At 40.3% G+C, this 12016-nt stretch overlaps 1 protein-coding gene across 3 annotated transcripts in view; it reads left to right on the top strand.

The window, feature by feature from the left end:
- LOC146497727 (laminin subunit alpha-3-like) overlaps window positions 1–12016 on the top strand; it is a 63241-nt gene that overhangs the window by 5999 nt on the left and 45226 nt on the right. For all 3 annotated transcript variants that reach the window (XM_085139146.1, XM_085139148.1, XM_085139149.1), the window contains exons 3-6: window positions 8629–8746; window positions 9877–9995; window positions 10102–10272; window positions 11847–11947. In XM_085139146.1, the coding sequence (XP_084995272.1) occupies window positions 8629–8746; window positions 9877–9995; window positions 10102–10272; window positions 11847–11947 (509 nt within the window). The remainder of the gene's footprint in view (window positions 1–8628; window positions 8747–9876; window positions 9996–10101; window positions 10273–11846; window positions 11948–12016) is intronic.

Genomic DNA, 12016 nt, shown 5'->3' with positions numbered 1-12016 from the left:
ATCTATACATACAGAAATGTGCAAAAGTTTTGAGCTTCCCCTCATTTATTTATATTTTTCTTACCTGTGTTGCAATTTTTAATTTTAGCAATAGTGTTTCAGGCCTTCTGATGGGCTCTCAAAGGTTTTCTTTGAAATCGCTTCCACTCATTTTAAATTCAGTCATTGTTCCTGACTCTTTTCAAAAGAATGTGTTTTGTTTGTTTGTTAAACTGCCTATCGGTGATCTATGAATCATTCAACCATAAAAAAGGCATCTAACTCAAGGGATGAACCAGTGTTGTGTCTACACATAGCAGATAACTTAGCAAAGAGACAATTTTAAATTGTATTGTATTTCCTTTTGTTATTGTATAAATTATAAATACTGTATAAACACACAATTTATAATCTACTATCTACAGTAGATGGATTGTGGATGTCAAGAAGCTACAGGGAAACAGGGAGAAAAGGTATGTCAAATTACAGAAGAACTGGACTGTAAAACAATGGCAACAGGCCTGATGAATCCAAATTTGATTTGAATTTGATTCAAATCACCGTGAGTGTGAGAGGTACAAGAGTGAGCGTATACAACCATTTGTAAAACCCTATGCTCTGTCATGTTTTGGATCTGCATTTGGGTGTTGGGATCTTATCAGAACTGATGGAAATATTTTGATCCACCATGCAATGCCATCTGGAAAACATCTGATTGATAACAACTTAATTTTTTAGCATGAAAACTGATCCCAAACATACATTAAAAGCAAAGTGGTTTGTTAGTTGTTTTATATGTATAAAACTGGTTAACTTGAGCAGTAGGTTAATAAGATTTTGGTTATAGTTTTTGTTAAAAACAATTACAAAAAAAGTCTTGGTGTTTAGGACTGACGGACGGTCAACTTAGGCATAAAAACCCCAGTTTTTATGTTTTAACAGCTCCATTGTTGATAATATGTTCTGTGGCCTTTTGCTCCCCTGACCCACAAAAACAGCATCCTCTCCAAGTTCCTCAACTTAACAAAGCAAACACTTCCACAGAGTGGAGCAAGGCTGCGTCTCCATGTAGCAAGTTGGTCTGGAGAGGAAGAGCGAAAATGGGAATGGCTCGCAGGCAAGTCGAGATGAATTTGCATATTTAGAGAGTAATATGACATTTTTTTTAAAAATAAATTAAATGACTTTTTGCCAGGATTGGGACATTGAAATTCCGGGGATTTATTGTCTTAGTACTGGATGAGATTATCCCTGGAAAAATGAATATTGCCTATGCCATCAACAGGAGGCTGACATTTTCGGTTTACAATAAAAGTCTTGACAGTTATGGATTATCCTGATATTTGACTTTTGTCTCAAGACTTTTCTCGCTGCATGGGCATTTCTTTGTATTAAGCCAACTTTTTTTTCTCACTTTCTTTACTAAGATCTCTTTTGTAGGTTGTATCCCCTCACAGTAATGATTTTAGAGATGTTGGGAAGAGAAACAAGAACTAAGGAACAAAGTTTCTAATGAGAATGTGGAGGTGCAGCATTTACACATCGTGATAAAAGATTACTGATACACCCGTGTTTTTTGGTCCTGACCTCTTACTTTCTTACACTTTAAAAAACTCTTTTGATTTTTCACCTTTGGTTTTCAAAAACTCTGGCATGCGTATTTATGACATTATTTATTTTAAGTGACTGTGATGTTTTATTGCTGTATTGGCCTTGGGTGATGTCTGTGCTGTTTAACTGCTGTTCTGATTTATGTAGCGCTGTAATCAGGTCACCATATAGTTTGCCTGGGTTGATGATTAAAACTGGCTTACAAACTAATCTGAGTCTAACAGACAAAACCAAGACTGAATATTTGGAAACACAATGTGTTTTACCTTTTATCATTTCTTAGGCAAACATTTGCTAAAACCTCGCACCGCTTTCGTTAACGGCCATAGAGGTCAAATGCTTCTTGTAGCAGGATCGCTTTCTAAATTGCCTGCAGCTAAGCAATCTACACTGCACAGGCCCCCTGTCTCAGACAGGCCAAGGCAAGCTGCTCCCTGTTTTTGTGACTTCTTGGCTTTTTGACCTATGACCCATGACAAATCCTACCTTCAATCAGGAAACGACCACAGTGATCTTCAGTTACTCCCCCTTAACACCTTAATATGATGATTGGCATCACTGGCTTCTTTACTTACTTGTTTAGGAATTTGCTTAGAGTGAATAACTTGGACTATACAGAGGCATGTGCAGGTTGCACAGATACACATTTTGTGTTGTGCATTTTTATTTTAGCACATTTTGTCAGAAACATACTTATTATGAATTGATGACTGCAAAAAGTAGCTTCTCTTCCTAGAACCTTTTTCCTTGTGAACCTATTTACAGGGCACAGTAAGTAAGCCATTGTTCCTCTAAATATTTATGCCATGTATCAGGCTACCAGTCACTCCTTTTTTCTGGGGAATGTATTTTAGGAGCCCTGACCACACGTGCTTATCTGCCTGAGTGAACCCAGAGTAGACCATGTGAGGCAAACATTATAGGCCTTACAGCAGTCTGTCTGATGAGAGTGAGCTGCTTCTCATTGGTAGAAGTCAGGCAGTGACTGAGTGAATATTGGATCCTAGTAGTTTAAATTATGTTCTGATTAATTGCGTGTTTTGTTTCATTCTTTTTTAGTTTTGAGGCATTTCTTAAGTTGTCTGGTGTTTATCATGTTCGTGATTTTGCTGCTTTAAATAGCCTCTGATTGCAGAATGTCTTGTTATTTGTGTTTTGAAGGTTATTCATTTAGAAGGCTTTGGTAGTGTGCACACTGAGACCTTTCACTTTTTAGAAGATGTGAACAAGTTCAAGATCTATGATTTAGCTTTGTAACAAAGTGGTAAGAGAGTGACTCAGGTTAATGCAATGTTTTTGGCTCTGTCTATAATTCAGCAATCGTCAAGAGAAAAAGCTTCCAAGAACTCAATTTTGAAGACATTCCCCTGGAACCTAATCCTCTTTCTCGGGGGTTCACCTCCCACAAAAGTTGGTTTGAATGTTTTATTTGCAGCCGTCGCCCCCTTTTGTGTTAGAATCCTTCTAGGCGGTATTGTGTGACATCCTTTCTGTGCTCTCAGACTCTCACAAAAGTTTGGCCCTTTTAAGCCTTGCTGAAAGTGACCTGGCCTTCTCTTTTCACAAGATAAATGGCTAGAAATAGAGAGGTGGTGTAATTTGGTGGTGAGTAAAGAGAAAACACACATAGCATAGAAGTTATATCTGAAAACATTTAATTTTCCTGGCTTGTTGAGCACTCTTGATGCCATTTAATCTAATAGACATTAATGTACAACCATGCATGATGCTTGCTTGTATGCATGGGTGACCTTCTGGGTCCAGATTCAGTTTGCATGGCTGCACTTCATCTCTTGAAACCATGTTAGAAGCGGATTTGTACTTTGTATAGGCTGTAATCCTAATTGAAGCTGTGATTTGCCTATGTAATCCTGAACAGTCAAAGAAGTGAGTAAATTGCTGTAGAAGAACTGCCTATCTATGCTTTGTAATAAATATTTCTTCATACTGTATAGTTGGCTCACCCCTGAGACAACATTGGCTGTTACATATCCCGTTTGCTTCGGTGACGATGGAGGTGATGTAAGTGCCTGTCTTTAGCTGGGCTGCCCAAGGCGCCAGGCCAACCCAGCAGATATTTACAACTACACTAACAGTCACACTGCGCTAGTTAGCATTAGCAGAGTGCATCATGGGTGACTGTTGGACAGCAGCTCTTAAATCTGGAGCTGTGATGTGGAAAAGCTTGTGGGGGTTAACGTGGGATCTGTTCACCTTTTCAAGGGCCACGCCACCAGTTTGTACATAGTAATGTTATTCAGTGGTCACAGGTTTACTGACGCAGGCATTGATGCAATGGGAAGTTTCCTAGACCCATTTGACAGGGCTGTTTCATGAATAGCTCACCCATATATACACCCATGTATACTGCATCACAATGCTGCAACATAGCTGCAGAATCTTACACATCACTACTAAACCACTGTGTTCCATAGATATTTCTTTTGGTTTTTTTGCTTAGATTCCAATTTTTTAAATCAGATTCTATCACTTGGTTATTAGATCGCTGATTTTTTTACATTACAGCCAGTTTTGAATTTGCATTGCTTTTAAAACATCCTCCAATGAATAACTACTGTCACACTGGACCCCCTTTTGCCTTCCGAGCTGCCTTAATTCTTTGTGGCACTGAGTCAACAAGGTGCTTGAAACATTCCTCAGAGATTTTGATCCATATTAAAATCGCACAGTTACATCCATGATGTGACTCTCCTGTTCCACCACATCCCAGAAGTGTTCTTTTGAATTTAGATCTGGTGGTTATGGAAGCCATTTGAGTACAGTAAACTCATGCTCAAGGAACCCGATTTAGATTATTTGAGCTTTGTGACATGGTGTGTTATCCTGCTGGAAGCAACAATCAAAAGATGGGTACACTGTGGATATAAAAGGATGTAGATGGTCAGTAATTAGGTAGGCTGTCTTTAAATGAAGCTCAAGTGGTTATTTTCTTGGCAAAGTGTGCCTAGAAAATAGCACGCCCACCATTACACCACCATCACCAGCCTGCATCTTTAATACTATTCAGGATGGATCCATACTTTCATGTTGTTTCTGACCCTGCCAGTAGAAATTTGAGTTCATTAGACCAGACAACTTTTTTTTCCAATCTTCTTTTGTCCAACTTTGTTACTCTTGTGTGAATTGTAGACACGGTTTCCTGTGGCACTTCAATGTTCAACTAGTTGTGCTTTCAGAGATGCTCTTCTGCACATCTTGGTTGTAACAAGTGGTTATACAAGTTACCGTTGCCTTCCTATAAGCTCAAAGCAGTCTGGCAATTCTCCTCGAATATCTAACATCGACAAGGCATTTTCAACTATGCCTACATGGCTAAATGCACTGAGTTGCTCCCATGTGATTGGCTACTTATGTATTTAAGTGAAGAAGCAGTTGAACAGATTTACCTAATAAAGTGGCGACTGAGTGCATAATGTTCAAAGCAGAAGTAGAAATGTACGGCATTATTACCAGAAATACTTCTCGTGCAATTTTTAGCCAACTGCTCGTCGTCACCATATAACTTCTGTCATGGAGACAGAGAAAAACATACCAGACTACCCCCTTCTCCTTCCACAGCCCACCTGTTGCACACAGACAAACAGTTGTACACTGCATTGTTACAGACTGGAATGCAACTGCTCCATCCCCACTGCGCTACGTGTCCTGTCTGGCACGGGTGATCCACTGTAACAGAAGGTGATGCCTCCCCTCCTTTAAATTGCATTCTTCTGATTTTATATCAGATTTTCAGGCGCTCACTGTCAGGATTGTGCTCTCAATCTAGATTTAGTTTTTTTTTTTGGCTGTACCCTTTGGTTGGACTTTGGGATTATGATGTTCAATATTGCTAGTAGTATTGCTAGCTTATGTCTCATTTCCTACCTGTTTAACATTAAAATAAAATAAAATAAAAGACAAATGTTTGACACAACATTTTGATGATTGAGGAAGCTGTGAGAAAACCCTAACCAGTTCATTTTACAGTACACTTCATTTGATCTACACAAAAAGATTATAATTGAAGAGATCCACGTGGCAGGCATGCCTAAAAGGAGTATAACAACCCAAGGGTCATGCAATCAGCTCTTTTCTTTTGAGATCTTGTAGTTCTTTGTGAGTGCCGCTCCATAGCTCTAATACCTGAAGGGGCAAGCATGTGTGAAGTTAGAGGGTAGAACCTCTGTGTAGAGGCAACAGTGGGGCTGCAGATCACTCTGAATGGTGCAAGTATATCACTTCTGAGCTGTCGCACATACAAAATGGGTTATTCATGTGGACAGTTTTGGGCCTGAAATGTTAAGGGTTGATGGATTTAGGAATGATTAGTGTGTGTGCTTGTGTGTGTGTGTGTCAGAATTAATTTCCACATTGCTACAAGCCCAACAAGGAAAGGAAAATATGTTGTTATGCTGTTAAAAAGGTGTTTGGTCACGAGGGATGTGAATGGCTTTGTTGTTCTGTTGCGTTAATTAGGAGGTTGGAGGAGATCTGGATGCTTTACACCTTATATATATGACATCAGGTCTAGGTCAAGAATTTAAGAAGGGTGGTAAAAAGCGAAGAGGGTAGTTGTCAAACCTGTCAAAGCTAAAACTCTGACCTTTTTGACACCCACCCACACAGTCCTGTGTTGTGGGCGTTGAGAAGTCAGACCCCACGGCAGTACGAAGCTGCAGATGCTGGAAGGGGGAGAGGATGGTACTTCTCAACTGCCATTCCAAGTGTTTTTTTTTTTACCTCAAGCTTGTCAATGTGTTTCATGTCTTTCGTGCCACTACTCATGCACTTAACATGCCGTTACAGTATTTCATGGTTCCTTCAAACAATACGTAGGTGCTGGACATATTTCAAGAGCATGTGTTTAGACTGGCAGAACACAGTTGGAAAGACAGGCCTGAAATTAAGCAAAGCCATGCCAGGACAGGCATGGCTTTGCTTAAGCAGTTTCCAAGATCACACTGTCTGTTTCTAGCTGTGTTTGTTTCCAGAGGATTCATCTTGCCAACACTCAATGTTCGGCATCAACTCAATAAGAAGTCCCTGAATCTTTGTGTCATCATTGCATTACTTGTAACTAAACTTTGAGATTGCATAGTGACTTGCAGACTACAGCTCAGTTTGTATCCCAAGAAGCTAGTTTAAATGTTGCACTACCCATCTTGAACCCAAATCTCTGTTGAAACACAGCTGGTGTCCGACTGTTTCAGCACTCTAATTTGGACTTTGGCTTCTTTTTTTTTAATTTTTTGTGACACTGGAGGATCTTGTTGCCATCTTTATCATCACAAGTGGTGGAGGAGATTTTCACTGCTGAACGTTGATGTCAGCAGCAGTTTCCTTGTAAGCAGGGACACGCTCTGCTTTGGGGGCATTAGGGGGAAGGGGAATGTGGCGCTATGTTTGGAATCTGAGATGGGTCTGCGTGCCAGCCAGCAAGTCTCTCGCCACTGCACCGACCCTTTTTCTTTTTTTCCTTTCCTTTTTTTTTTACACTCGTGCCATCTCACCCTCCTGACATCTCTTAACGTCACTGCAGCCCATGTGAACCAAACTTCCTGCAGGTCCTCATCAGAACCAGCATGCTGATTACAGGCAACTCCTGCTTCTATTTTTAAATTGCAACCCATGCAGCCGTGCATCTTTTTTTTTTGTTAGTTGCGCATCCTGTTGCATGCGGGTGGAAGTGTTCTCTGATTAATTTTAGGACACACCCTATTCAAAGCTGTGGTTGCAAGTTGTTTTATTTACTTTCCGCTTGGACCCTGATTAAAGACGTTTCCTGATTTGCAAACTGTTTTGTTGTTTATTGGTGATTGTCTGCAATCTTCAGGCAGAAAAAAAAGGCAGACTTTTCCGTAACTGACCTCTGAACTCTCTCACAATCTATCAACCTAAGGGCTTCTTGAACTTGAGGCTTTTTCTTGTCAGTATAATTGTGGGTCCTTTTCGACACAGTAAGTCCACAGCAGATGCATTGTCAGACTTTGCTCTGCTTTGATATGTTTGTATTAGAGCTCCTCGTCTCATGCAAGTCAGTAACTGAAATATTTCAAATGCTTCCTTGAGTTTTCATCAATGTGCTGTGGGATGCTGGACGAGTGTGGGCCTGCCTTCATCCGCCTCGAAGACAGACAGTCTGTAGAAATGTCTGTTATTGAAGTAGTGCACCGCATTATGTAGATGCAGTTACATTCATGAGCTTAGCAATGAGTGCAGGTACTGCAGGTTATATGTTTTTGAACCATGCAATGTTTCCGCGTGCCAGCTTTTAGATAAACTCTTTCTAAACCATGCTAAACAAGACGTGGACGGGTGTGGTAGTCGGGTGTAGGCGAGGCCTTTTTGTTGACACTGCAGGTGTCACGTGCAGGATGGTGTCAAAAACGTTTGCGATCCAAGCTATGTCAAGTCCATGTCAAGTCATAACAAAGAGACCTTTGACTGCACAAATTACTATTCTTTTGTACAATGTTCAATCAAGCTGAAGTCACCCGCTTTTAGGGCTTGATAACGATGTTGACGAACTGTAAAGGAAATGTACTGCAGTGAATATCATGGGCCTGACAGAAAGCTCAGTGTTGGCAGAAACCGTCACTGACATCATTCGCTGGCCTCGTGTGGACTGAGTATTCTGATGGGAGGTGAAGATAGAAAGTTCGGGGAAGCATACAGGGATCATGTGGGCTGCACCTGCACCAGTTTATACACTCTAACAAATGTTGGCCACACAGATACCGCTAAAGCTGAGACTCAAGAATAAAAGGGCTCAAACAGGAAGTTCTTCCTCGTTCAAAGCCATTAATTCTGTGGTGATCATTTACAGAGATAATACAGCCAAGCTGTTGTTGTGTCCATACATTCACAAGAGAGGAAATAATATCTTCAGAGCTCCAGATCAAGCAGGGAACTTTGACAGAGCAAGTACAGGAAACTGTATTTTGCCAAAATTCATCCTGAACACTGGGTGCTTTTTTATTTACCCTCCTCTTTGCTCTCTCTCTCTCTTTTTGTTTTTTAAATTTTTTTTATTTTTAGCTCTTCCATGTCGCATATGTCCTCATTAAGTTTGCGAATTCACCACGTCCTGACCTGTGGGTGCTGGAGAGGTCTGTCGACAATGGGAAAACCTTCACCCCCTGGCAGTATTTTGCACGTAAGTTCATATGTTAATGCATTAAAAACCTTCTCCTGCGAGCTGGTGCACTTTTTGTGCTGTGAATCAAATATTGAATCCTCTTGACTGTGGTGCCAACTTGAATCAATTACTCAACTGAGTTTCAAATCAAGGAAACTGCAGAATAGAAGGTCTGCAGGTCTATAATGATGTAATTAGCGATGACAGATTCTTTTAGACTATGTTCTTATAAAGGTTTTTTCTGTGGATTAAATTTTAAAAAATCAATTTCAGTCATAAATACACAGATAGGGCAGAGTTTCATGTCTCTGCACTACACAGCTTTGGGCCTTTTTATGGAAAGGATTTAAAATTTAGCCTACCAAAAGCTATCACAGCAATCCAGGGTATTATACATTTCTAGAACTGGCAGAGGCAAAAAGAGTGTGGTCATCATTAACACTATCGGTTATACACGTGTCTTTCCTGCCATGACAAGTCTAAGTGTTTCTGTAAAGAAAAAGGCCTGCGGACAGAGTTAAAACTTTGTACTGCAGTATGTTTAATCAGAGACAGATTTAGACAGGGAGTGGGTGTGAACGAAAACCTTTGATTTAATTTGACTTGTTGAAAACATGCGAGAATATTAGCTTAAATCTGATTTTGTTGTATTAAAAGTGGCAGGTGGTGACACGCTGCAAATCTGACACTGAACTGCTACCATTTTACATACTTAATGCATATTTTGTATGTGCTGATTGGGGATATCTGAGGGAAGGTGGGATGCGTGAGCTTGCCAGGAGACACAGCTGTGACTCATCTGTTTTACAGTCTCAAGGTTTCTCTTCAAGTTTGTGTTCTTTCAGGAGCTATCATGAGTTAGAGACTATTAGCTTAACCTTGAGTTTTACCTTTAAAAAATTATTTCCAGCTGCAGAAACACTGCAACTGCATATTATATTATTTCTTCCAGTGTATATATAGAGATAGATTTGAGATTATTTAAAATCCCAGTTTTTCCATTTAAAATTATACTTCTTTGGTCTTTTCCTTTTGTGTCATGTAATTTCTTTACATTGACAAAAGAACTAATTAATTCAATAAATGATTTATTATAAAAAATATAAAGAATAAAGGGTGTCTTCTTCTCCTTCTTCTTCTTTTGGCAGATTCAGCACGTGAGTGTATTGAGAGGTTTGAAAAGCAGCCCAATGCCCGTTTATTAAATGATGACGACCAGCTCTGCATCACAGAATACTCGCGGATCATCCCTTTGGAGAATGGAGAGGTAAAATAAAAATGTATTTCTTTCTCCTTTTTTTCTTTTGAAGTAAACCAAATAGCTTGATATTGTAATAAGCATTGTAAAGGGATTATACATTTGTATTGTTTAGGTTGTGGTATCCCTTGTCAACGGCCGTCCGGGGGCCAAAAACTTTACCTACTCACCTGCGCTGCGAGACTTTACAAAGGCTACCAATATCCGCTTGCACTTCCTCCGCACCAACACCCTGCTCGGCCACCTCATCTCCAAGGCCCAGAGAGACCCCACCGTTACACGCAGGGTGAGACACACTCAACAACCTCACACTATGGTGTCATGCTGGCAGGCTCTTGTTTCCCATTTGGCCTTTGCAGCACCCACCTGCCAGCTTGTTTTTTGCTGAAACAAGCGCACAGGCCTGCCCACATGTTCACCTGTGTTGAGACCCACTGCCAGGTCTGTCTGTTATCTATCATATGAGTCATCTTGGTAATTTCCTTGATACAGAGTAGTGTACAGGACTGTGCAAAACATCTGAGCTACTCCTCATTTTTTCTATATTTTTCTTCCAGTAGCCAATATTTCTCCAGGCTTTCTGAAGATCTGTCATAGTGTTTCTTCGAACACTGGCTGGTTTTTCACTTATTTTCAGTCAAGTCCTTGTATTTGACCATTTTTAGGGGAACACCTATAAACAATTCAAGCATAAAACGGCAGCTAAGTTGCAAATAATTATTTGTTTCCATTTCATCAGTTGAATCCATGTCAAAAATAACACACTCTAACAGGAAGAAAACCATTTTATCAGCAACAAGGTAAAGCCCAAAGCGCTATTAGCCGAAAACTTTGTATATCTCAGCGTGGTGCGCAGTGTGTCCTATAAAAAACTTTGAGGAAACTTGTGGAGGACAAAAGCGGCAGACCTAACGATGAAAGCTATCTGAAAGTTGGGTCCTTAAGAAGGAAAAGTATCCTGACCTAGGGCCGGAGAGATAGATCTGACCTTTGAGTTGATCCAGCTATTGTTCACTGAAGCCTCATCAGAAATGGTCTTAGTGGAAAGGTGGCTGCCAAGAAGCCAGAAGTACAACAGTGTCTACAGCCATCTGTAAAACATTGAGACGACTCTGTCATGGTTTGGTCCTGCCTTTCAGCCAGTGGGGTAGGGGAAGTCATGTCAAAACTTATAGAATCATGAACTTTAAAAAATAATATCACATTTTGATCCATCATGCAGTACCATCTGGAAAGTATCTGATTGGCAGCAGGTGCCAATGATGATCAATGATCCTAGACACACTGCCAATGCAGTAAAAGCATACCTGGAAAGGAAAACATGCAATGGAACGCCATCAGTCATGGTTTGGCCTTTCCAGGAGCCTGAACCTCAACATTACTGAAGCAACGTGAGATCATTTAGACAGAGAATGAAACAAAAGGCAGCCAAAATCCAAAGAAATGATAAGAAAGCTTCAAGCTGTGCTGACGAATAAATATGGTGCTACCAAATACTTACTGTCAAGCCTGTTAGAACTATGTTTTGGCAAAATATAAAGACATGATGGTTTTGCACAGCACTGTATCTTTGTGATTTACTATTGTGTCTAAAACATCTGTTTCGTTTTCCTTATTCGAACCTTTGGGAATCAGTGATGTTGGCTGCCTTATCTCGTGTTATCTCACGCACTGATTCACCCCATAAAACCAGCATTATCTCATGGGTCATGGTTTAAGTTTGTACTTGTCAGCATGTGTGACTCACTTCTGCTGCCAAGCAGAGCCAGGCATTTGTTCTGGTGTGACTGGTGTCGCTAAGTTGCTGATAACATGGTTGGAAATTATGCTGCTGATAACATATTCTTTTTTTGCTGACAGTATTACTACAGCATCAAAGACATCAGCATTGGCGGACGCTGTGTTTGTCACGGGCACGCACAGATGTGTGGTGGAGGCCGTAACCCTGACAACCCAAATAGGTTAGTAATACATACTTCACCTTCAGCTCTAAAAGACACTTGCCTTTATTCAGTGAGCTTTTTGTAGAA

This window comes from Neolamprologus multifasciatus, chromosome 18 (genome assembly GCF_963576455.1).
Source record: "Neolamprologus multifasciatus chromosome 18, fNeoMul1.2, whole genome shotgun sequence".
Taxonomy (NCBI): Eukaryota; Metazoa; Chordata; class Actinopteri; order Cichliformes; family Cichlidae; genus Neolamprologus; species Neolamprologus multifasciatus.
The sequence above is the reverse complement of the archived record's forward strand: the minus strand, read 5'-3'. Positions and strand labels throughout refer to the sequence as shown.